The sequence below is a fragment of the Mus caroli genome, unplaced genomic scaffold (genome assembly GCF_978045245.1).
Source record: "Mus caroli unplaced genomic scaffold, Mus_caroli_1 scaffold_14, whole genome shotgun sequence".
Lineage (NCBI taxonomy): Eukaryota > Metazoa > Chordata > Mammalia > Rodentia > Muridae > Mus > Mus caroli.
The window spans coordinates 111,475,219-111,500,877 of record NW_028227269.1 but is presented as its reverse complement, the minus strand read 5'-3'; the positions used below and the strand labels follow the sequence as shown (position 1 = coordinate 111,500,877).

Below are 25,659 nucleotides of genomic sequence, written 5' to 3'. Positions count from 1 at the left end.
TTCCCCACCATTAGAGATAATACTTTGAACTGCTAGCAGAAACAAGCCTATCTTTTCTTAGGTTGCTTTTGTTAAAGCATTTTGTCAGAGCAACAAAAGAGTAATGGAGACAGACATTGGTACCAAGTATTGGGCGTCATTGCAGAGATGAACCTGACTTTGCCATTCCTAGGGCAATGAAAATGTTTCTGTGGGAGGAATTTGGAGCTTTCAGTTTGAAAAGACTTAGAATTCTGTAAGCCGAACATAATCATTCATTCTGCTGGAAGCTTTGGAAGACAAAAATAATTAAAGAAATAAGGACAATAGTCCCCCAGCTCATGAAGTTACATAGATGAATAAGAAGTCCAACAGGACCTAGGATTGGGACCATTTGTGTGATCTTTAAGCCAAGAGTTGGGCTTCATTCTGCTATGTCCTGAGAACTTGTGTGACACTAAATTTAAATCTCATAGATGAATTTATGTAGCAGAAGAAATTTCAATACAGGAGAGTATTCAGACTGGTGCCAGGAAAGCAACTATACCTGTTAAAGAGATAATGTCATTGAAAAGAAGCCTCCTTAAGAAGGGTGTGCTAAGCTTCTGATGAAGATGACAGGTGACAGAAGAAGAACTTCTTATTGTCATCCACATGGTAGTGGTCTTGGAATTATTGAAGATGCAAGTCTGGGGAGAGTCACTTACTTCATCTGTTCAAAGAGCTGCTCAGGGCAAACAATGTGTGGCACAGTTAGAGTCCATTCAAAGAGATCCTGAAAGGTCACTGTTTGAGTATGTGAAGAGGAAGCCTTCCCACTGCTATTCTCTTGTCTTTCCCTCTTTCTCCAGTGTTGCTGATGCTCATTCCTTTGCTGACAGTAGATCCAGTGTTTGCAAGCTTTTGTCATGGACTAAAGACCAGCTGCTATCCAGGAACTTCAAGGGCTCCAGCTTTAGATTTCTGAGGCATTCTTTCCTTTAAATTGAATGACTATTGGGCTTTTTGCCTCAGTGAGAGACAGCTATACTGGGACTACTCTGGCTCTTGGACTCCCAGACTCATGGACAAAGTACCTGGTTCTCAGCATCCCAGGTGTGATTTGACCATTGTTGCTGTTTGTGACAAATTTTTAAGAATAGTCCCCCCACAGGCTCATATATTTGAATGCTTAGTTACCAGGGAGTGGCACTATTTAAAAGGTTTAGAAGGATTAGGAGGTGTGTCCTTGTTGGAGGAAGTGTGTCCTTGGGCTGAGCTTTGAGGTTTTAAAAGCCAAGGCCAAGCCTATACCTCTCTCTCTCTCTCTCTCTCTCTCTCTCTCTCTCTCTCTCTCTCTCTCTCTCTCTCTCTCTCTCTCTCTCTCTCTCTCTCTCTCTCTCTCTCTTTCTCTCTCTCTCTCTCTCTCTCTCTCTCTCTCTCTCTCTCTCTCTCTCTCTCTCTCTCTCTCTCTCTCTCCCTCTCTCTCTCTCTCTCTCTCTCTGCCTTCAGAGCAGGATAGAACTCTCTGCTACTGTTCCATTGCTATGTGCTCTTTATGCTTCCTGCCATGATGAAAATGAATCTATAAGCAAGTCCCCATTAAATGTTTATTCCTATAAAAGCTTTCTCATGGCATCTCATCATATCAATAGAATAATGACCCTAGACAGTATCTTGAAGCTCATTTAATAAATTCTGATGTATCTTCTAGATAACCCCAACTTAAACATACAACCTAGATACAACTAAGCCACCCTTCAAGAAAAAAAAAAGTCCCAAGAAACAGCCATAGATTCAATAACCCAGGAATCAAATTTCCATAGGCCTTCAAAATAAAGCCATCAGCATGTAAAGATGCTCCTCCTTGGAGGAGCCAGGCTAAGAATCATCACTAAACATGGAGTATGAACCAATGAGACCAAGCACATGTTGCCTCAAGAGAAAAGAAACAGGCTGCTCCCAAGAAGGGGAAAACATTCCCATACTAAATACAGTAAGGGTATTGCCATGTGATCACCTCAGTTCAAAACAGTCCAACACCTCTCTGGTTAAAAACCTCAGAATCCATAAGGGGAACTTATATTTCTTCCTTTGCTTTCCACTCCCCTCCTAGGGCAGCGGCCAACCTAAGTCTACAACACCTCTAGAGAGCCTTTTGTCCTAAGCTCTTTTTCTCTGTCTCCTCGAAACATGCAAGAGTCCCAAGAATGGAACTATCACCCAGAATTCCACAGATAAGGTAATTTGAGGCTCCAAACATGTGAAGGGCCTGTCTATTTACTGCTCCTCGAGAGTAACTCAGTCTACCTAAGCCATACTACAGTGAGATAACACAGCTGAAGGAAGACACATCACTATTCTTGGAAGAAGAGAGCTCTGTCCTTGGGACATTGTCAAGGCATGGCAGAACACATCTGAATGTGAAGCTCATATATCTCTAGGGCTCTAAGGTAGAATCCATTGTGTTCTAGGAGCTGTGTCTTCAGGTCTATCCTGACATCAGTCTTCATCCAATGAATATCTCTTTCTTACAGAGGTTGTATATCTAGTCCCATCCATTAGTCAACCTTGGGAGCTCTCCAAAATAGGTGAACACCTCATTGATCTTTTCCCTCTCTGGTTTCACAATCGGAAAGTGCATGATGGGAAGCTTAAGGGGGGAAATGAAGCAGAGATCATCAAAGGAAAACTGTTACTACAGAAACATACCAAGCTGGGCTGTGTAAATAGATGCCAACCAACTGTGAGCATATCTCTTCTCATTAGGTAGTCTTGCCAACTAACCACAGCTCTCCCTGTCTGTGCTCTCTCCTCTGAGTGGCCAGCGTTGTATTTATTGGCTGACCTTACATTCATTGTTGAGCGCTGCTTGTGGTTATGCCTTAGAGAGAAACTCACCAGAGAAGGTCTCGTGAGGTCCCTGCAGATTCTTGCTGCGTCTGTGGCCTCAGGCTTGTTGGTGAGCCAGTGTGGTGTCTGTTGAGTGGAATGCTCAGCAGCTGCTGATTCATGAGTGGTGATGACTGGGTGTCCTGGACACCACTGCTGATTTATATGTGGTGTTTGCCAAGGGACTGAACTGCTTATATTCCAACAACGAAGATTGAACTTGCCACAGTCTCCATGTCCCCCCCCCTCTACACCATGTTCTAAAACTTTTCTTTCCCATGACCTCTGGTGCATGGTGGGCTAGAGGAGAGGTTGAGCTCTTGCTAAAGTAGGTTACGTTGAAATAATATGTGCCTACAGTTCTTTACATTTAATATTTGATTACTATATCCATGGAATATTTCTTTTCTGATCCTTTCTATTTGGTATTCTGTTTGCTTCTTGTACCTGATAGGCACCTCGTTATTTATGTGTAATTAAAGTCTATGGTTTGGTTGAAAATATATTCTGTTCTTTTGATCTACGTTTGTTCTTCCTCCTTCATAGATTTGATCTTTTCACAGTGTCTCCGGATTTCTGGATATGTTGTGCCTAGATGGCTTTAGATTTAACATTGTCATTGAGTGAGGTAATAACTTCTCCTACCTTGACTTCAATGCCTAAGATTCTCTCTTTCATCTTTTGTACTTTGTGACTTCGGCTTAACCATGAGGGGTTTTTTGTTTCATTTCCAATTATACCTCAGTTTGGCTTTCCATGTCTTTTGTTTGTTTTATAATAACCCACTAAACTTAATTAGTGCTGACCATATATGAGTGAGTGTGGGGTTGTCTACTAGAGCATGGGAAACATACCACGAAACACATCCTAAAAGAATGATTCTTTCATCTCCAGAAACCACACATTGACAACAGCTCCTCAGGACCTGGATATTATCCACACTATCCATGGTGGAATTTTTGGCTGGTTTGGTCTTGTACAGGTAACCACAGTAGTTGTGAATTCATGATTCTCATGTCCAGAGGCTAGCATTTCATAGAACTCCTCCCAATCCTCTGGCTCTTACCTTCTTTCTGCCTCCTCTTCTACAATGTACCCTGATCTTTGGTAGTGGGAGAAGTTACTGCAGAATGTCCTGTTTAGGGCTGAACACCTTCTTAATCTCAGCACTATGACCACCAGTGCTTCTCTCCAGTGCTGCTGCCCTCTGCAAAAGGAGTCTTCTTTGCCCAAGGATGAGCACAGTGTAGGTCTATGGGTATAAACATGAATACTTGGAAAGCAATTTGGCAGCACAGCCATTTAGCCAAATAACAACAGCATGTTCTACCCTAGGGTCTATCATCTCCCCAGCCAGGCCCTTTTGACCAGGATTACCATACAGGCATTACATTCCCTCTGGTAAAACAAACCTCAAATCCAATCAATAACAGTTAGTTATGCTGTATAGTCTTGCTACTCTTGGACCATTGTACACATCTTAGCTGGCAGATCAGTATTGTGGCATGAGGGTCCAGCACTGGGTGAAACCATGAATGGCTTTTCCTCTTCCACCAGTCAGTCTAGGTAGCACCAGCCAATACAGTGAAAGCTAGCCAGCAGGGAGGGAGATGCTCAGTCAGTTTGAAACTGATATCTCTATATCTTTTTCCAAAGTGTGATGTCTTCAGCAATAGGATCTTACCATATAGTTATAGTGGGGTCTCCGTGACAAATAACTCATAAGGCAGTGTCCTATACCTTGTACGTAGCTCTTCACTTACTTGTTTCTCTCAGTAACTTGTGACAGTTGTTACATTTGCCACTGTATGTGTCCTTGAATCACTTCTGACCTAAGCTAAAGAAATGAAGATCTCTCTTACTAGTTGGAACATCTTCTGAATATATGCCCAGGAGAGGTATTGCAGGATCATTCGGTAGTACCATGTCCAATTTTCTGAGAAACTGGCAAACTGATTTCCAGAGTGGTTGTACAAGCTTGCAATCCCACCAACAATGGAGGAGTGTTCCTCTTTCTCCACATCCTCGCCAGCATCTGCTGTCACCTGAATTTTTTATCTTAGCCATTCTGATTGGTGTGAGGTGGAATCTCAGGGTTGTTTTGATTTGCATTTCCCTGATGATTTAAGGATACTGAACATTTTTTCAGGTGTTTCTCAGCCATTCGGTATTCCTCAGGTGAGAATTCTTTGTTTAGCTCTGAGCCCCATTTTTAATGGGGTTATTTGATTTTCTGGAGTCCACCTTCTTGAGTTCTTTATATATATTGGATATTAGTCCTCTATCTGATTTAGGATAGGTAAAGATCCTTTCACAATCTGCTAGTAAGAAAGAAACATGCTCCACTATGTTCATAGCAGCCTCATTTATAATAGCCAGAAGCTGGAAAGAACCCAGATGCCCCTCAACAGAGGAATGGATACAGAAAATGTGGTACATTTACACAATGGAGTACTACTCAGCTATTAAAAAGAATGAATTTATGAAATTCCTAGGCAAATGGTTGGACCTGGAGGGCATTATCCTGAGTGAGGTAACCCAATCACAAAAGAACTCAAATGATATGTACTCACTGATAAGTGGATATTAGCCCAGAAACTTAGAATACCCAAGATATAAGTTACAATTTGCAAAACACATGAAACTCAAGAAGAACGAAATCCAAAGTGTGGACACTTTGCCTCTTCTTAGAATTGGGAACAAAACACCCATGGAAGGAGTTACAGAGACAAAGTTTGGAGCTGAGACAAAAGGATGCACCATCTAGAGACTGCCATATCCAGGGATCCATCCCATGATCAGCATCCAAACGCTGACACCATTGCATATACTAGCAAGATTTTGCTGAAAGGACCCTGATATAGCTGTCTCTAGTGAGACTACCCCGGGGCCTAGCAAACACAAAAGTGGATGCTCACAGTCAGCTATTGGATGGATCACAGGGCTCCCAATGGAGGAGCTAGAGAAAATACCCAAGGAGCTAAAGGGATCTGCAACCCTATAGGTGGAACAACTTTATGAACTAACCAGTACCCCGGAGCTCTTGACTCTAGCTGCATATGTATCAAAAGATGGCCTAGTCGGCCATCACTGGAAAGAGAAGCCCATTGGACTTGCAAACTTTATATGCCCCAGTACAGGGGAACGCCAGGGCCAAAAAGTGGGAGTGGGTGGGTAGGGGAGTGTGGGGGAGGGTATGGGGGACTTTTGGGATAGCATTGGAAATGTAAATGAGGAAAATACCTAATTTAAAAAAAGAAAAAAAAATGAAGATCTCTCCTCCTGATGTTTATCTAGGAGACCCCCTTCTGGAGTGAAGTAGCTAAATAGTGGTGGCCTCAGGAACATGGAAAACACCTCCCCAGGGCACAGGCAATCTGTAGCCAAACCTAGAGACGATGCACTCTACTATCAGGAGTATTCCTGTTCTCCCATGCCTGGATATCAGGAGTATTCTGTAGCATAATGTTTTGGGGTACTGTGTAAAGGTTGTTCCTGTGTTGTTCAAATGCTGATTTCTCTGCCCTCATATCTTGTTTCAACTTAACATTGAATGCCATCATAATGCTTATACTAAAAATCTCTTGTCTCAAGTTTGTATAAACAGTTCTTACCATTTATTCTTCTTATTGTCAACAAATGTGAATCATCCAATGACTGGGCAGAATAGAGAATAGGGTGGGACTTACACCAGCCAGGGAAAGAAGAGAGAGGGAGATTTAGATCAGCCACAACAAGGAGAATGTCCAAGAAGGCACCATAAGGAAACTAAATCTGAAGCCAAAAAAAGCCAGATAATAATCAACAATAATATGCAAGTATCGTGGGATCTTGGCTGGGAGGTAGCCAAATTAGCTTAGGGGGGCTAATACAAATTTCCCAGGTGTCTTAGTTAGGGTTTTACTGCTGTGAACAGACACCATGACCAAGGCAAGTCTTATAAAAAACAACATTTAATTGGGGCTGGCTTACAGGTTTCAGAGGTTCGATCCATTATCATCAAGGTAGGAGCATTGCAGTATCCAGGCAGGCTTGGCGCAGGAGGAGTTGAGAGTTCTATGTCTTCATCCCAAGGCTGCTAGTGGAAGACTGACTTCCAGGCAACTAGGGTGAGGATCTTATACCCACACCCACAGTGGCACACCCATTCCAACCAGGTCACACCTATTCCAACAAGGTCACACCTTCAGATGGTGCCACTCCCTGGTCCAAGGATATACAAACCATCACATTCCACTCCCTGGTCCCCATAGACTTGTTCAAAAACATGAGTCTATGGGGGCCATACTTAAACATAGCATAATGCAAAATGCATTTAGTCCAACTTTCATCAAAGTCCTCATAGTCTATAGCAGTTGCAACAGTGTTAAAAGTCCAAAGTTCAAGGTCTCTTCTGAGATTCATTCAACTTAATTAACTGTAATCCCCAAAGCAAGGCAGGAAACCAGCTGGGCAAACTCCAAACTCTGCATCTCCATGGCTGATGTCAAAGAGGTCTTCAGATCTCCACTCCTTTTTCATCTTTGTTGACTGCAACAAACTGCTTTCTCCTGGGCTGGTTCCACTCCCTGTTAGCCATGTATCCCATGGCTCTGGCATCTTTAACATCTTTGAGTCTCCAAGGCAATTTCAATGTTACAGCTTCTTGTTTCAGTGTCTGGGATTCCACTTGATCTTTTGGAGTCCTCCTAAGGGCTGGCACCACTTTTCCAGCTCTGCCCTCTGTAGCACTCTAAGCTCAGGTTGATCCACTCCACTACGGCTGCTGTTCTTGGTGATCATCCCATGGTACTGACATCTCCAATACACTGGGGTGTTCCACTCCAACTAGGCTTCACCAATAGCCTCTCATAGGCTCTCTTCAGGGTGCCAAGCCTCAAATTCTTTGCATGACCCCTTCAGTCCTGGGCCATCAACTACAGCTGAGGCTTCACCTTCTCCAATGGCCTTCCCTGGCCTCTCACACCAGGTATTCCAGTAAATGGTTATACATAAATCCTGGCTTATCTATGTGCTTATTGGGAATTATCAGAAGTCAAGAAAGTTAGCTACCCAATTAATTCAGTTTACACTTATGTTAATGATAATTCATTTTACAGTATTCCTATTCCAACTGCTTAGGCCATGCAGGGCCAAGCTCCAGGAAAATGCTGCCAGAGCCTGTCTAACACCCTAAGGCTCAAGGACTCAAACTTCAGGACCTGGACCCTCAGTCAAGCTTGTCCATTATTCACTGTCTTCTGAGCACATTCCAACCATCATGTCTGATATCTCTTGTGCTGTAAATCTTTATTCAAAAGTTTAATGATGGATTGAATGCTGCTCCCCCCCACCCCCGCATCTCTCAACATCTGATGGAGATACCTTCAGCTCACCAACTGTTCTGAGCAGCTCTACAGTAGTCCCACTCTAATTCATAAATGGGATGAAAGTTCTCCCTGGATGTCCAGTTCTCAGCTGAATTCCAAATCCCATGCTGAGTAGACACACCAAAAACTACATCCTCAGGATAGAATCTGTATGGAGATGAACAGGCAAGGTGTGACAAAGTGAAACATGACAGAGTATGAAAGGACAAGGTCAGGCAAGATAAGGTACCAGGGATGGGGTCCCAGGATACTCAGCTATGGAGCAGAGGCTGGGAGACCAACTCAGCCCTAGACATTAGGCCCAGCTTTGGCTATCTCATTGTACAGATCCAGTTTCCTTACCTGGCCCTCTCCGGTATACATGTCTGCAAAACTATACTGATTAATCTTGGTTATCCAGTTGGCACATTTGGAAAAATTAAAACCTTAAGGGATTGCCTGAATCAGATTGGCCTATGAGCATGTCTGTGGGCATGCTCCTGACTGAATATTGCTATAGGAAAGCCAAGGCTACTGTGGATGGTACCATCCTTAGGCAACAGGGCCAAGGCCATATAAGAAATTGGCTGAGTTTCTTTGGGTCTGTGAGTTATAGCATGGTTATCCTGTACTTTATGGCTAATGTCCACTTATAAGTGAGTACATACCATGTGTGTCTTTCTAGGTCTATGTAATCTCACTCAGGATGATATTTTTCTGGGTCTATCCATTTGCCTGCAAATATCATGATGTTTTTGTTTTTCCTTATTATGCAGCCTTTACTTACTATTCTATGAGGAGGAGGCACAATTTGTTCTTGATTTTTAACTTTAATGCATATTTCTAGCAAAATAACTGAGACCATCTCTTTAAATTTTTTTCCTAAAATTATCTGAATCAAATCAGGAATTCTATAAATTCATTTATTCATCTAAACAGCATTAATTCATAAAAGTTCATCATCATGTTGATCTGTAGGAAATTTGCTCAATAGGGTGGGCTGATGTCCAAGAATCATTAGGCTATATAATAATGGCAGGAAAGGCATATCAGCAGCAAAGGTCAATCTTGGGGAGAAGTCTCTGGGGCCATGCCTCTCCAAAGTGCACCCATCACAGACATGTTAAACAGTGGGCCATCTCCAGGAAACTTACTTGCTTGCCATAGCCTTTCCTAGATGTTTTCTGTCATGGGATGGGGGGAGGCTTCCAGGAGTCAATGGGGGTGAACATATCTGAGACTCCTAGCAGCAGGAGACATGGAAACTGATGTGGCCATCTTCTGTAGCCAGGTAAAACTTCCAGTAGAGGGATAAAGACACTAACCCACCCACAAAATTTGTGACCCAAAATTTGTCCTGCCTACAAGATGTGCAGGGATAAAGATGGAGCAGAGATTGGGAGAATGGCCAACCAATGACAGGCCCAATCTGAGGCTCATCCCATGGGAGAGTAAAACAGTCTCCTGACAGGCTTCATCCAGCAATGGCTGAAGACAGATGCAGGGACCCATAGCCAAACATCAGTCAGAGCTATGGGAGTCATGTCAAAGAGTGGGAAATGGGATTTATTGAGCTGGGGGTGGTCAATGACATCACAAGATCAACAGAGTCAACTAACCTGGGCAAATGGGGGCTTACCAACAATGTAGGGGGCTGGACCTAGGCTTCCTACACATTTGTAGCAGATGTGCAGCTTGGTCTTCATGTGTGTATTACCCTAACATTTGGAGCAGGAGCTGTCTCTGACTCTGTTGCCTGCCATTGGATCTCCTTCCCCTGCTTGGGCTGCCTTGTTTGGCCTTAGTAGGAAAGGATGTGCTTAGTCCTGCTGTGACTTGATGTTCCTAGGCAGATTGATACCCCAGGGGGGGGCTCCCCATCTCTGAGGAGAAGGGCAAAGGGTAATGGCGGGAGGGACTTGTGAGGCTGGGACTGGGAGGAGAGAAAGGAGACAGCTGCAACTGGAATGATGTTAAGTGAACAAATGAATGGATAGATTAGATAGATAGATAGATAGATAGATAGATAGATAGATAGATAGATAGATAGATAGATAGATAGATAGATAAGGGGAAAAAGAAATTTAGCTGAGCAAGCCAGAGAGAGCAAGCCAAATGAGCAGCATTCCTCCATGACTTTTCCTTCAGCTCCTGCCTATGAGTCTGCCTTGACTTCCCTCAGTGATTGGGTGTAAGTTAAAAGGTGAAATAAACCCTTTCTTTGACAAGTTGCTTTTGGTTGTGATTTTTATCACAGCAAGAGAAAATCAAACTAGAACAAACATGTATTTTTTCCTGGCACATGCCCATAGTAAGGCAGAAATGATCTTCAGACCTAGACCATGGATACTACCGAGAGCAGAAGTGTAGATAGGTAGACTTACTGTATAATTGTAATCCAAGTAAATCTACATAGCTAGGGAGCTAGAGGAAAGGCCAAAGCTTCCTCTGGGAGGTCAGATCCTGTCGCACTGTAGCCAATAAGGCATATTGCATCACAGGAAAGGACTAAGACCCAGGCTGGCAATAGTGTCTGTATCTTAACTAGACCTCTCTAGTGAGTGAGGAAGAAAGTTTGTGAGAGTCCAGACTGTGGGCTGGGAAGGTACCTGCCATGCCCCTGTTAGTAACTGAATAATTGTAATCCAATTGTAGTTGTAAGAACTACAGCAGGAGCAGGTGTTCTCTAGAAAGCCTGAGACAACTCTACTTCTCCTTCTCTCAAGAGGCCACCTAATACAGGCCTAAGAAAACAGACTCTGGGAATAGTTGGGACTTAAGGAGCTAAGATCTAGAGCTCATCTACAGAGCAGGATCCCAGCCAAGAGAACAAAGAATACTGGCTCTCTCCTGTTCCCTACTCCTAGAGTTCTAAAACACACTATAGGGAAGGGAGTCTCTAGACCTCCATTCATTCCCCATCTTGCTCATTCCATCTTCCCATGTCCCCAGGTCTCCAAGCCACAGATACCACCTTTCCTATTCACCCACCTTTCTGTGTCCCTAGGTCCCCAGGCCATAGTCACCTCCCTCCCTGCTCACCCTGCCCCATCTATGCCCCCTAGATGCTTACTTACCAGAGTCTTTTGTCTGACGTGGGGCTACAAGCATCTATACTCCCTAAGCACCTACTGCTGACCTGTAGGACCCAGCTCTGAACCAACTCATATAAGTAAATACAGACTCTCCCCTGTCTTGAGATGGCCCCCTGGGTCAGGAGGAGACCACTGCCAAAGAACCTTCTCTTAGAGCACTGAACTCCTCCCCTGTACCACTTAGGACAGACCTGAGACCTATTACTGATTACCAGAGCTCTGGCAGTGACCACGGAGGAGATAGATCCACCTTGGACACAGGAAACACAGCACCAGAGATACTGCTCCATCACAACAGTAGAGTGACACTTTAGACTTTAATTTGGGTTCACTTTCCTGCTGGAGAGGTGGGATCAGAAAGCAAAGAGCAGTATGAGTGCCTGATAGGCACCCAAGTACACTATAGAGGTACTCATGGTGAATAAGGTACCTCCATGGCTTCCCAGGGAGGGGCACTGGCCCACCCCCACCATCACAGACCTTTCTCCATAGTTGATAACTCAGACACAAGTGAATGACAGATGGACCTCCATCTTTTTAAAAAGAAGACAAGCCCCACAGGCTCTAGAACTTTAGCGACTGTTTTGAGAGAACTCATTGGTCCCTGACTCAAGAGATGACTGGCAGTTTGGGGATCAGAATATCCATACTCTGTGGCTAGTGTGAGGTTTAAGCCTCAGAGTCCCTGTGGTCTCTGACTGGTGCAAGGTTTTGACTAAGCGGAGCACCACAGTGCTAACTGGGACCACGGTGACTCGTGGCTCAACAAAAACCTTCTGTTTGGAGCTCTCCAGGGGCAGCCTGAGCTATGAGGAAGTAGAGAGGCTTGAGAAATCTGAGGAAGAAAAGAGTAGATCTGAGAGGAAAGGTAGCTTCCTGGAGGTCAGGAGACAGTGCAGAGGAGAACGAGTTACTGTGGACAGGTCTTGGATGGGGAAAGAATGAGCAAATGCAAGCATCAGAAGGGTGGAGGCAGTGTCCTGCCAAGGACTTACCAAGAGGATCCCCGGACAGAGCAGGCAGGTGGAGTTGACTGAGAGGACAGAGTAGGTGCAGGTCCCTCTCTCGTTTCCTTTCTCCTTCTCCTGTTTCCTTCTTCTCTTGTCACAGGTCCCACTATGCTAGCCAAGGCTAGCCTGAAACATTACCATCCTACAGATGGGCCCATCCAGTTGAGTTAAGGTGGAGATCTCTCCAAACATCTGAGTTTCTGAGGCTTGGATGCCACTGGGGACTCCAAGGGACTTTGGGCTGGGTTTGGATGGCCCAGGATGAAGGGCTACTTCACTGGGTCTATAATTACTCTGATGTCCAGGACTAGGAGCTCAGGTCACTCAGATCAGGTGAGTCCTGCATCTGGGGACTGTGGGGTTCAGGTGGGCTAAGGCAGGATGTGGAGAGAGTTTTAGTATAGGAACAGAGGCAGAACAGAGACTGTGCTACTGGTACTTCGATGTCTGGGGCACAGGGACCACGGTCACCGTCTCCTCAGGTAAGCTGGCTTTTTTCTTTCTGCACCTTCCATTCTGAAACGGGAAAAGATATTCTCAGATGTCCCCATGTCAGGCCATCTGCCACACTCGGCATGCTGTAGAAGCTTTTCTGTAAGGACAGGGTCTTTGCTCCCAGGAAAAGAGGCAGTCAGAGGCTAGCTGCCTGTAGAACAGTGACAATCATAGAAAATAGGCATTTACATTGTTAGGCTACATGGGTAGATGGGTTTTTGTACACCCACTAAAGGGGTCTATGATAGTGTGACTACTTTGACTACTGGGGCCAAGGCACCACTGTCACAGTCTCCTCAGGTGAGTCCTTACAACCTCTCTCTTCTATTCAGCTTAAATAGATTTTACTGCATTTGTCGAGGGGGAAATGTGTGTATCTGAATTTCAGGTCATGAAGGACTAGGGATACCTTGGGAGTCAGAAAGGGTCATTGGGGGCCCTGGCTGATGCAGACAGACATCCTCAGCTCCCAGACTTTATGGCCAGAGATTTATAGGGATCCTGGCCACCATTGCCGCTAGGTCCCTCTCTTCTATGCTTTCTTTGTCCCTCACTGGCCTCCATCTGAGATAATCCTGGAGCCCTAGCCAAGGATCATTTATTGTCAGGGATCTAATCATTGTTGTCACAATGTGTTTGGTTTGCTTACTGGGGCCAAGGGACTCTGGTCACTGTCTCTACAGGTGAGTCCTAACTTCTCCCATTCTAAATGCATGTTGGGGGGATTCTGAGCTTTCAGGACCAAGATTCTCTGCAAACGGGAATCAAGATTCAACCCCTTTGTCCCAAAGTTGAGACATGGGTCTGGGTCAGGGACTCTCTACCTGCTGGTCTGTGGTGATATTAGAACTGAAGTATGATGAAGGATTTGCCAGAACTGAGGCTTGAAGTCTGAGGCAGAATCTTGTCCAGGGTCTATCGGACTCTTGTGAGAATTAGAGGCTGACAGTTGATGGTGACAATTTCAGGGTCAGTGACTGTCTGGTTTCTCTAAGGTGAGGCTTGAAGACTAAAGAGGGGTCCAGGGGCCTTTCTGCATAGACAGGGAACAGAATGTGGAACAATGACTTGAATGGTTGATTCTTGTGTGACACCAGGAATTGGCATAATGTCTGAGTTGCCCAGGGGTGATTCTAGTCAGACTCTGGGGTTTTTGTCGGGTATAGAGGAAAAATCCACTATTGTGATTACTATGCTATGGACTACTGGGGTCAAGGAACCTCAGTCACCGTCTCCTCAGGTAAGAATGGCCTCTCCAGGTCTTTATTTTTAACCTTTGCCTATGGAGTTTTCTGAGCATTGCAGACTAATCTTGGATATTTGTCCCTGAGGGATCCAGCTGAGAGAAGTTGGGAAATAAACTGTCTAGGGATCTCAGAGCCTTTAGGATAGATTATCTCCACATCTTTGGAAAATTAAGAATCTGTGTGATGGTGTTGGTGGAGTCCCTAGATGAGGGGGTAGGGACTTTGGGGGCTCATTTGAGGGAGATGCTAAAACAATCCTATGGCTGGAGGGATAGTTGGGGCTCTAGTTGGAGATTTTCAGTTTTTAGAATAACAGTATTAGCTGCGGAATATACTTCAGGAACACCTCTGTGACGGCATTTGTACAGTATCCGATGCATAGGGACAAAGAGTGGAGTGGGGCACTTTCTTTAGATTTGTGAGGAATGTTCCGCACTAGATTGTTTAAAACTTCATTTGTTGGAAGGAGAACTGTCTTAGTGATTGAGTCAAGGAAGAAAGGCATCCAGCCTCGGTCTCAAAAGGGTAGTTGCTGTCTAGAGAGGTCTGGTGGAGCCTGCAAAAGTCCAGCTTTCAAAGGAACACAGAAGTATGTGTATGGGATATTAGAAGATGTTGCTTTTACTCTTAAGTTGGTTCCTAAGGAAAATAGTTAAATACTGTGACTTTAAAATGTGAGAGGGTTTTCAAGTACTCATTTTTTTAAATGTCCAAAATTCTTGTCAATCAATTTGAGGTCATGTTTGTGTAGAACTGAGTTTACTGAAAGTTTAACCAAGGAATGGGAATGAGGCTCTCTCATACCCTATTCAGAACCGACTTTTAACAATAATAAATTAAGTTTAAAATATTTTTAAATGAATTGAGCAATGTTGAGTTGGAGTCAAGATGGCCGATCAGAACCAGAACACCTGCAGCAGCTGGCAGGAAGCAGGTCATGTGGCAAGGCTATTTGGGGAAGGGAAAATAAAACCACTAGGTAAACTTGTAGCTGTGGTTTGAAGAAGTGGTTTTGAAACACTCTGTCCAGCCCCACCAAACCGAAAGTCCAGGCTGAACAAAACAACACCTGGGTAATTTGCATTTCTAAAATAAGTTGAGGATTCAGCCGAAACTGGAGAGGTCCTCTTTTAACTTATTGAGTTCAACCTTTTAATTTTAGCTTGAGAAGTTCTAGTTTCCCCCCAAACTTAAGTTTATCGACTTCTAAAATGTATTTAGAATTCATTTTCAAAATTAGGTTATGTAAGAAATTGAAGGACTTTAGTGTCTTTAATTTCTAATATATTTAGAAAACTTCTTAAAATTACTCTATTATTCTTCCCTCTGATTATTGGTCTCCATTCAATTCTTTTCCAATACCCGAAGCATTTACAGGGACTTTGTTCATGATCTTTTTTACTTGTTTGTTTTGACTTACTACTAAGACTTCTTCACAAATCTTTTTCAAGACCACTTTCTGAGTATTCATTTTAGGAGAAAGACTTTTTTTTAAATGAATGCAATTATATAGACTTATTTCAGTTGAACATGGTGGTTGGTGGTTGAGAGGACACTCAGTCAGTCAGTGGAGTGAAGGACTTCTAAGCCAGTCCACATACTCTGTGTGAACTCCCTCTGGCCCTGCTTATTGTTGAATGGGCCAAAGGTCTGAGACCAGGCTGCTGCTGGGCAGGCCTGGACTTTGGGTCTCCCACCCAGACCTGGGAATGTATGGTTGTGGCTTCTGCCACCCATCCACCTGGCTGCTCATGGACCAGCCAGTCTCGGTGGCTTTGAAGGAATGATTCCACACAAAGACTCTGGACCTCTCCGAAACCAGGCACCCCAAACGGTAAGCCAGAGGCAGCCACAGCTGTGGCTGCTGCTCTTAAAGCTTGTAATTGTTTCTGCTTGAGAGGGCCTGAGTCTTCAGTCATTGCTTTAGGGGGAGAAAGAGATATTTGTGTGTCTTTTGAGTACCGTTGTCTGGATCACTCACATTTAACTTTCCTTGAAAAACTAGTAAAAGAAAAAGGTTGCCTGTTAACCATTAATCATAGAGCTCATGGTACTTTGAGGAAAGCTTAGAAAACGTGTATACAATTGTCTGGAATTATTTCAGTTAAGTGTATTAGTTGAGGTACTGATGCTGTCTCTCTACTTCAGTTATACATGTGGTTTTGAATTTTGAATCTATTCTAGCTCTTCTTAAGCAGAAAATATAGATAAAATGGATACATCGGTGGTTTTTAATGATGGGTTTAATATAGAAGGAATTTAAATTGGAAGCTAATTTAGAATCAGTAAGAGGGACCCAGGCTAAGAAGGCAATCCTGGGATTCTGGAAGAAAAGATGTTTTTAGTTTTTATAGAAAACGCTACTACATTCTTGATCTACAACTCAATGTGGTTTAATGAATTTGAAGTTGCCAGTAAATGTACCTCCTGGTTGTTAAAGAATGGTATCAAAGGACAGTGCTTGGATCCGAGGTCAGTGTGAGAGGACAGGGGCTGGGGTATGGATACGCAGAAGGAAGGCCACAGCAGTACAGACTTGAGAAAGAATAGAGACCTGCAGCTGAGGCCAGCAGGTCAGCTGGACTAACTCTCCAGCCACAGTAATGACCCCCAGACAGAGAAGGCCAGACTCATAAAGCTTGCCGAGCAAAATTAAGGGAACAAGGTTGAGAGCCCCAGTAAGCGAGGCTCTAAAAAGCATGGCTGAGCTGAGATGGGTGGGCTTCTCTGAGCGCTTCTAAAATGCGCTAAACTGAGGTGATTACTCTGAGTTAAGCAAAGCTGGGCTTGAGACTGCAATGAAGTTTAGCTTAGCTGGGCCGCTAAACTAAATTAGGCTGGCTTAACCAAGATGAGCCAAACTGGAATGAACTTCATTAATCTAGGTTGAATAGAGCTAAACTCTATTGCCTACACTGGACTGTTCTGAGCTGAGATGAGCTGGGGTGAGCTCAGCTATGCTAAGCTGTGTTAGGGTGAGCTGATCTGAAATGAGCTACTCTGAAGTAGCTGAGATGGGATGAGCTGGGCTGAGCTGACTGAGCTGGGGTGAGCTGAGCTGGGGTGAGCTGGGCTGAGCTGAGCTGAGCTGGGCTGAGCTGAGTTGGGTGAGCTGAGCTGAGCTGAGCTGGGGTGAGCTGAGCTGAGCTGGGGTGAGCTGAGCTGAGCTGGGGTGAGCTGAGCTGAGCTGGGGTGAATTGAGCTGGGCTGAGCTGGGCTGAGCTGAGCTGAGCTGGGGTGAGCTGAGCTAAGCTGGGGTGAATTGAGCTGGGGTGGGGTGAGCTGGGATGAGCTGAGCTGAGCTGGGCTGAGCTGAGTTGGGTGAGCTGAGCTGAGCTGGGGTGAGCTGAGCTGAGCTGGGGTGAGCTGAGCTGAGCTGGGGTGAGCTGAGCTGGATGAGCTGAGCTGGGCTGAGCTGAGCTGGGCTGAGCTGAGCTGAGCTGGGGTGAATTGAGCTGGGGTGAGCTGAGCTGAGCTGGGATGAGCTGAGCTGAGCTGGGGTGAATTGAGCTGGGGTGAGCTGGGGTTTGCTGAGCTGAGCTGGGGTGAGCTGAGCTGAGCTGGGGTGAGCTGAGCTGAGCTGGGATGAGCTGAGCTGGATGAGCTGAGCTGGGCTGAGCTGAGCTGGGGTGAGCTGAGCTGGAGTGAGCTGAGCTGAGCTGGGGTGAATTGAGCTGGGGTGAGCTGAGCTGAGCTGGGGTGAGCTGGGGTTTGCTGAGCTGAGCTGGGGTTTGCTGAGCTGAGCTGGGGTGAGCTGAGCTGAGCTGGGGTGAGCTGGGGTGAGCTGAGCTGAGCTGGGATGAGCTGAGCTGAGCTGGGGTGAGCTGAGCTGGGGTGAGCTGAGCTGGGGTGGGCTGAGCTGGGCTGAGCTGAGCTGGGGTGAGCTGAGCTGAGCTGAGCTGGGGTGAATTGAGCTGGGGTGAGCTGGGGTTTGCTGAGCTGAGCTGGGGTGAATTGAGCTGGGGTGAGCTGAGCTGAGCTGGGGTGAGCTGAGCTGAACTGGGGTGAATTGAGCTGGGGTGAGCTGGGGTGAGCTGTGCTGAGCTGGGGTGAGCTGAGCTGGGGTGAGCTGAGCTGGGTGAGCTATGGTGAGCTGAGCTGGGGTGAGCTGTGCTGAGCTGGGGTGAGCTGTGCTGAGCTGGGGTGAGCTGTGCTGAGCTGGGGTGAGCTGAGCTGGGGTGAGCTGAGCTGGGTGAGCTATGGTGAGCTGAGCTGGGTGAGCTGGGGTGAGCTGAGCTGAGCTGGGGTGAGCTGAGCTGGGGTGAGCTGAGCTGGGGTGAGCTGGGCTGGGTGAGCTATGGTGAGCTGAGCTGGGGTGAGCTGAGCTGGGGTGAGCTGAGCTGGGGTGAGCTGGGCTGGGGTGAGCTGGGCTGGGTGAGCTATGGTGAGCTGAGCTGGGGTGAGCTGGGCTGGGGTGAGCTGGGCTGGGTGAGCTATGGTGAGCTGAGCTGGGGTGAGCTGAGCTGGGGTGAGCTATGGTGAGCTGAGCTGGGTGAGCTGGGGTGAGCTGAGCTGAGCTGGGGTGAGCTGAGCTGGGGTGAGCTGAGCTGGGGTGAGCTGGGCTGGGGTGAGCTGGGCTGGGTGAGCTGGGGTGAGCTGAGCTGAGCTGGGGTGAGCTGAGCTGGGGTGAGCTGAGCTGAGCTGGGGTGAGCTGGGCTGGGTGAGCTATGGTGAGCTGAGCTGAGCTGGGGTGAGCTGAGCTGGGGTGAGCTGAGCTGAGCTGGGGTGAGCTGGGCTGGGTGAGCTATGGTGAGCTGAGCTGGGGTGGGCTGAGCTGGGTGAGCTGGGCTGGGTGAGCTGGGGTGAGCTGGGGTGAGCTGGGCTGGGTGAGCTATGGTGAGCTGAGCTGAGGTGAACTGGAGTGAGCTGTGCTGTGCTGGGGTGAGCTGAGCTGAGCTGGGGTGAGCTGTGCTGAGCTGGGGTGAGCTGTGCTGTGCTGGGGTGAGCTGAGCTGAGCTGGGGTGAGCTGTGCTGAGCTGGGGTGAGCTGAGCTGAGCTGGGGTGAGCTGGGGTGAGCTGGGCTGGGTGAGCTGGGGTGAGCTATGGTAAGCTGAGCTGAGGTGAACTGGAGTGAGCTGTGCTGTGCTGGGGTGAGCTGAGCTGAGCTGGGGTGAGCTGTGCTGGGCTGAGCTGGGGTGAGCTGAGCTGAGCTGGGGTGAGTTGTGCTGGGCTGAGCTGGGGTGAGTTGTGCTGGGCTGAGCTGGGGTGAGCTGAGCTGGGTGAGCTGGGGTGAACTGAGCTGAGCTGGGGTGAGCTTGAGTGAGCTGGGGTGTGCTGAGCTGGGGTGAGCTGCAGTGAGCTGAGCTGGGGTGAGCTGAGCTGTTTTGAATTGAGCTGGGGTGAGATGAGCTGAACTGGGGTAAGCTGGGATGAGCTGGGGTGAGCTGGCTGATCTGGGGTGAGCGGAGCTGGATTGAACTGAGCTGTGTTGAGCTGAGCTGGGATCAGCTGAGCAAGAGTAGAGCTGGCTGGCCAGAACCGGGATGAATTAGGCTAAATGAGCCAGATTGAGCTGGGATCAGCTGTACTCAGATGAGCTGTGATGAGGTAGGCTGGGATGAGCTGGGCTAGCTGACATGGATTATGTGAGGCTGAGCTAGCATGGGCTGGGCTAGCTGATGAGCTAAGCTTGAATGAGCGGGACTGAGCTGGACTCAGATGAGCTGTAACTGGATGATCTGGTGTAGGATGATCTGGACTCAACTGGGCTGGCTGATGGGATGCGCCAGGTTGAACTCGGTTCAGATAAGTTAGGCTGAGTAGGGCCTGGTTGAGATGGTTCGGGATGAGCTGGTATAAGATGGACTCGGACCATGAACTGGGCAGAGCTGGGTTGGGAGACCATGAATTGAGCTGAACTGAGTGCAGCTGGGATAAACTGGATTGAGCTAAGAATAGACTACCTGAATTGTGCCAAACTGGGCTGGGATAAATTGGGGATTGTCAGGATTTAGATGAGCCGGACTAAACTATGCTAAGCTGGCCTGGTTGGATGTGCTGAGCTGGCCTGCTGCTGGGCTGGCATAGCTGAGTTGAATTTAGATGAGGAAGGATGAGCTGGGCTGAGCAAGGCTAGCCTGCTTGCATAGAGCTGAACTTTAGCCTAGCCTGAGCTGGACCAGCCTGGGCTGAGTAGGTCTAAACTGAGTTAAAAATCAACAGGGATAATTTAACAGCTAATTTAACAAGCCTGAGGTCTGAGATTGAATGAGCAGAGCTGGGATGAACTGAATGAGTTTCACCAGGCCTGGACCAGTTAGGCTAGGACCTCGTTCTAGGCAGACTGTGTGCTACAGTGGAGTTTCAAGATGATTCCATGAGTCCTCCCCGCCCCCAACATAACCCACCTTCCTCCTACCCTACATGCCTGTCTGGTGTGTAAATCCCAGCTTTGTGTGCTGATTACAGAAGCCTGAGACCCTCCCCCACCTCCACCTACCTATTACTTTGGAATGAGAATAGTTCTCCCAGCCAGTGTCTCAGAGGGAAGCCAAGCAGGACAGGCCCAAGGCTACTTGAGAAGCCAGGATCTAGGCCTGTCCCTGAGAGTGGGTGTTCATGCACCTAGAGTTGGCTGATGATGGCTGAAGGGCCAGATCCACCTACTCTAGAGGCATCTCTCCCTGTCTGTGAAGGCTTCCAAAGTCACGTTTCTGTGGCTAGAAGGCAGCTCCATAGCCCTGCTGCAGTTTCGTCCTCTATACCAGGTTCACCTACTACCATATCTAGCCCTGCCTGCCTTAAGAGTAGCAGCAAGGAAACAGCAGGGTGTAGAGAGATCTCCTTGTCTGACAGGAGGCAAGAAGACAGATTCTTACCCCTCCATTTCTCTTTTATCCCTCTCTGGTCCTCAGAGAGTCAGTCCTCCCCAAATGTCTTCCCCCTCGTCTCCTGCGAGAGCCCCCTGTCTGATAAGAATTTGGTGGCCATGGGCTGCCTGGCCCGGGACTTCCTGCCCAGCACCATTTCCTTCACCTGGAACTACCAGAACAAAACTGAAGTCGTCCAGGGTATCAGAACCTTCCCAACACTGAGGACAGGGGAGAAGTACCTAGCCACCTCGCAGGTGTTGCTGTCTCCCAAGAGCATCCTTGAAGGTTCAGATGAATACCTGGTATGCAAAATCCACCACGGCAGCCAAAACAAAGATCTGCATGTGCCCATTCCAGGTAAGAACCAACCCCTCCCAGCAGGGGTGCCCAGGCCCAGGCATGGCCCATAGGGAGCAGCGGGGTGGGGCTTAGGCCAAGCTGAGCTCACACCTTGACCTTGCATTCCAGTTGTCGCAGAGATGAACCCCAATGTAAATGTGTTCGTCCCACCACGGGATGGCTTCTCTGGCCCTGCACCACGCAAATCCAAACTCATCTGCGAGGCCTCGAACTTCAGTCCAAAACCGATCACAGTATCCTGGCTAAAGGATGGGAAGCTCGTGGAATCTGGCTTCACCACAGATCCAGTGACCGTGGAGAACAAAGGATTCGCACCCCAAACCTACAAGGTCATAAGCACACTCACCATCTCTGAAATCGACTGGCTGAACCTGAATGTGTACACCTGCCGTGTGGATCACAGGGGTCTCACCTTCTGGAAGAACGTGTCCTCCACATGTGCTGCCAGTGAGTGGCCTGGGCTAAGCCCAACACCTACCCCTCCCAGATTAGGGAAGTCCTCCTACAATTATGGCCAATGCCACCCAGACATGGTCATTTGCTCCTTGAGCCTTGGCTCCCCAGAGTGGCCAAGGACAAGAATGAGCAGTAGGCAGCAGAGAGTTGAGAATCAGCTGGAAGGACCAGCATCTTCCCTTAAGTAGGTTTGGGGGATGGAGAAGACTAAGCTTTTTTCCAGCTTCACAACTAGATATGTCACAATCTGACACAGTGTTCTCTTGACTGCAGGTCCCTCTACAGACATCCTAACCTTCACCATCCCCCCCTCTTTTGCCGACATCTTCCTCACCAAGTTGGCTACCCTGACCTGTCTGGTCTCAAACCTGGCAACCTATGAAACCCTGAATATCTCCTGGGCTTCACAAAGTGGTGAACCACTGGAAACCAAAATTAAAATCATGGAAAGTCATCCCAATGGCACCTTCAGTGCTGTGGGTATAGCTAGTGTTTGTGTGGAAGACTGGAATAACAGGAAGGAATTTGTGTGTACTGTGACTCACAGGGATCTGCCTTCACCACAGAAGAAATTCATCTCAAAACCCAATGGTAGGTATTCCCCCTTCCCTTCCCCTCCAATTCCAGGACCCTTTCTGTACCTCATAGGGAGGACAGGTCCTCTTCCACCCTATCCTCACTACTGTCTTCACTTACAGAGGTGCCCAAACATCCACCTGCTGTGTACCTGCTGCCACCAGCTCGTGAGCAACTGAACCTGAGGGAGTCAGCCACAGTCACCTGCCTGGTGAAGGGCTTCTCTCCTGCAGACATCTTTGTGCAGTGGCTTCAGAGAGGGCAACCCTTGCCCAAAGAGAAGTATGTGACCAGTGCCCCAATGCCAGAGCCCGGGGCCCCAGGCTTCTACTTCACCCACAGCATCCTGACTGTGACAGAGGAGGAATGGAACTCCGGAGAGACCTATACCTGTGTTGTAGGCCACGAGGCCCTGCCACACATGGTGACCGAGAGGACCGTGGACAAGTCCACTGGTAAACCCACACTGTACAATGTCTCCCTGATCATGTCTGACACAGGCGGCACCTGCTATTGACCATGCTAGCGCTCAACCAGGCAGGCCCTGGGTGTCCAGTTGCTCTGTGTATGCAAACTAACCATGTCAGAGTGAGATGTTGCATTTTATAAAAATTAGAAATAAAAAAAAAATCCATTCAAACGTCACTGGTTTTGATTATACAATGCTCATGCCTGCTGAGACAGTTGTGTTTTGCTTGCTCTGCACACACCCTGCATACTTGCCTCCACCCTGGCCCTTCCTCTACCTTGCCAGTTTCCTCCTTGTGTGTGAACTCAGAAAGGCTTACAACAGACAGAGTGTGAACATGCGATTCCTCCAGCTACTTCTAGATATATGGCTGAAAGCTTGCCTAACCTGATGCAGGCAGCATTCAGGCACATGCATAGACACGTATGCATTTATACATAGATATATAGGTACACATGTGTAGACACATACACAAATGTGTATTCATGGACACACACAGACAAAGGTACACATATATACACATGAGTTCATGCACACACACATGCATGGACACTTACAAACGCCTTCAGAGACAAATAGGCATGGACACACAACCACACACAGAAACAGATACCAATAGGCATGGTCCTGTGTACACAGAAACAGACTATAGGCAAATATACACAAATAAACTATATAGATACAAAGATATGCATATACACACATATACAGAAACATCTTCACATGTGTACACTAACATGTGGACAGGCATGGCACACAGATACACCTGGACTCTGACCAGGGCCGTAATCTCCAGGGCTCATGGCTCAGAGAGTCTACACTAGGCTGGGTCACTGATACTCCTAAGGAGCCCACTCTATGATTGGGAGAGATAGCCCCAGGAACAAAGTATGCCTATCTGTCTCAACACCATGGGGCAGAAGATACTCCACTAACCACCCATGACAGAAAGTTAGCCTTGGCTGTGTCTCCATTAATAGAACACCTCAGAAGACCAATGTGAGATTGCCTAACCCACTCACACCCACCCTGATCTCCAGTTCAAAATGCAGAAAACATAATGCAGTTGTCCAAAAGAAGCCCCCACCCACCCACACACAGTCATACACACCATCAAGGAGCCTCTATAAGGAGTCACCACCCAATAACACTGCCTCTTTGGGCTCATATCCTGGACATTCTTCATATTCATATCCATTTAGGGCCTAGGCTTTAGATATCCCCAAGGGCTCATCTTTACAGGGATCAGAGATCCCAATAAATGCCCTGGTCCCACAGCCTCCCTCAGGTATCTGTCTGTTTATCTCTTGGTACCAAGACCCAACATTGCTGGCAGGGGTAGGACAAGCAACGCACGGGAACTCTGATCAAAGAAAGTCATGAGATGCCTGAGTCCTTCAGGAAGTAAGGAGGGACAACCTCTGGTATCCCTGTTCTTATTGCTAAAGCCCAGGAGACAGGGAAACCTGCTCTAAATTCTCAGTCTAAACAGCACCGATGGTGCCACCTGCTCAGAGAAAGTCCAGAGCACTCCAATATCATTTTGCCACAGTTCCTGAGTCCACCTTTACCCAGGTCCATACACTGCATCTGTCTTGCTTGCTCTGCTGCCCCAGGGCTCCTGGGACAAGGCTCCAAATTAGTGTGTCCTACAGCTTGACCTGTTCTGTGCCTCTGTCTAGCTTGAGCTATTAGGGGACCAGTCAATACTCGCTAAGATTCTCCAGAACCAGCAGGGCACTCCAACCCTTATGCAAATGCTCAGTCACCCCAAGACTTGGCTTGACCCTCCCTCTCTGTGTCCCTTCACAGAGGGGGAGGTGAATGCTGAGGAGGAAGGCTTTGAGAACCTGTGGACCACCGCCTCCACCTTCATCGTCCTCTTCCTCCTGAGCCTCTTCTACAGCACCACCGTCACCCTGTTCAAGGTAGTATGGATGTGGGGCTGAGGACACAGGGCAGGGACAGGGAGTCACCAGTCCTCACTGCCTCTACCTCTACTCCCTACAAGTGGACAGCAATTCACACTGTCTCTGTCACCTGCAGGTGAAATGACTCTCAGCATGGAAGGACAGCAGAGACCAAGAGATCCTCCCACAGGGACACTACCTCTGGGCCTGGGATACCTGACTGTATGACTAGTAAACTTATTCCTATATCTCTCCTGTGTTGCCCTCCAGCTTTTATCTCTGAGATGGTCTTCTTTCTAGACCGACCAAAGACTTTTTGTCAACTTGTACAACCTGAAGCAATGTCTGGCCCACAGACAGCTGAGCTGTACACAAATATCACATGGAAATAAATACTTTATCTTGTGAACTCACTTTATTGTGAAGGAATTTGTTTTGTTTTTCAAACCTTTCCTGTGGTGTTGACATCCCAAGGATTATCTGAATAGAGCGTAGGAACTGGAAATGGAGCAGTGCAGTCTGATGGTACTTAAGGGAGAAAGAGGGAAAGGAGGTATGGAAGAAGGAAAAAGAGAAGTAGAGGGGGAGGAGAGAAGGGAGACAGAGAGAGAGACAGAGAGAGAGACAGAGAGAGAGAGCATGCACTCTAACAGCAAAGTACAACACAGACAGCCAATGGGTAGCACTCTGGTTTATCTACCCTGATGGAAGAAGGGAAGTAGGGCAGAGAAAATTCCAGGCTTAATCTCCCAAAAGCAACTGATCCTGGAAACTAGCCTCTAGCCTTAGGTCTCTGCTCTGTCCCCAGCCCACCATCTTAAGCTGGTGTTGCTTCAAGCTAGTAATTTGGGTCTTATCCCAAACCTTTGTGGTATGTGGGTGTGCCTTTGGGGAGTTGGCTGAGATTTTGAGGATGTTTTTACCCCTCCCACAACATGACAAGCCCTAGGGGTTAGTCAATAACTCAAATTCTCTGTCTATAACAACTGCTGTATGACTATATGAAGAAATGGGATAAAGATGCTGTAGTC

The 25,659-nt window shown here is 47.2% G+C and overlaps 4 gene segments (V, D, J or C); all 4 read left to right on the top strand.

Annotated features, from left to right (window-relative positions):
• Positions 1 to 25,659, top strand: part of LOC110306478 (immunoglobulin heavy constant gamma 2B-like) — a 295,444-nt gene that overhangs the window by 166,384 nt on the left and 103,401 nt on the right. The window contains 1 exon segment of the C gene segment in view: positions 13,047 to 13,098. Coding sequence covers positions 13,047 to 13,098 — 52 coding nt within the window.
• Positions 12,736 to 25,659, top strand: part of LOC110306601 (Ig alpha chain C region-like) — a 176,134-nt gene continuing 163,210 nt past the window's right edge. Inside the window, exon 1 of the C gene segment in view lies at positions 12,736 to 12,785.
• LOC147001334 (Ig gamma-1 chain C region secreted form-like) overlaps positions 13,442 to 25,659 on the top strand; it is a 91,414-nt gene continuing 79,196 nt past the window's right edge. Inside the window, exon 1 of the C gene segment in view lies at positions 13,442 to 13,481.
• On the top strand, positions 13,546 to 25,027 carry LOC110306477 (immunoglobulin heavy constant mu-like). The segment is given in 7 exon segments: positions 13,546 to 14,038; positions 20,900 to 21,214; positions 21,326 to 21,664; positions 21,947 to 22,264; positions 22,372 to 22,704; positions 24,531 to 24,646; positions 24,765 to 25,027. Coding segments are annotated over 7 exon segments (1,473 nt in total).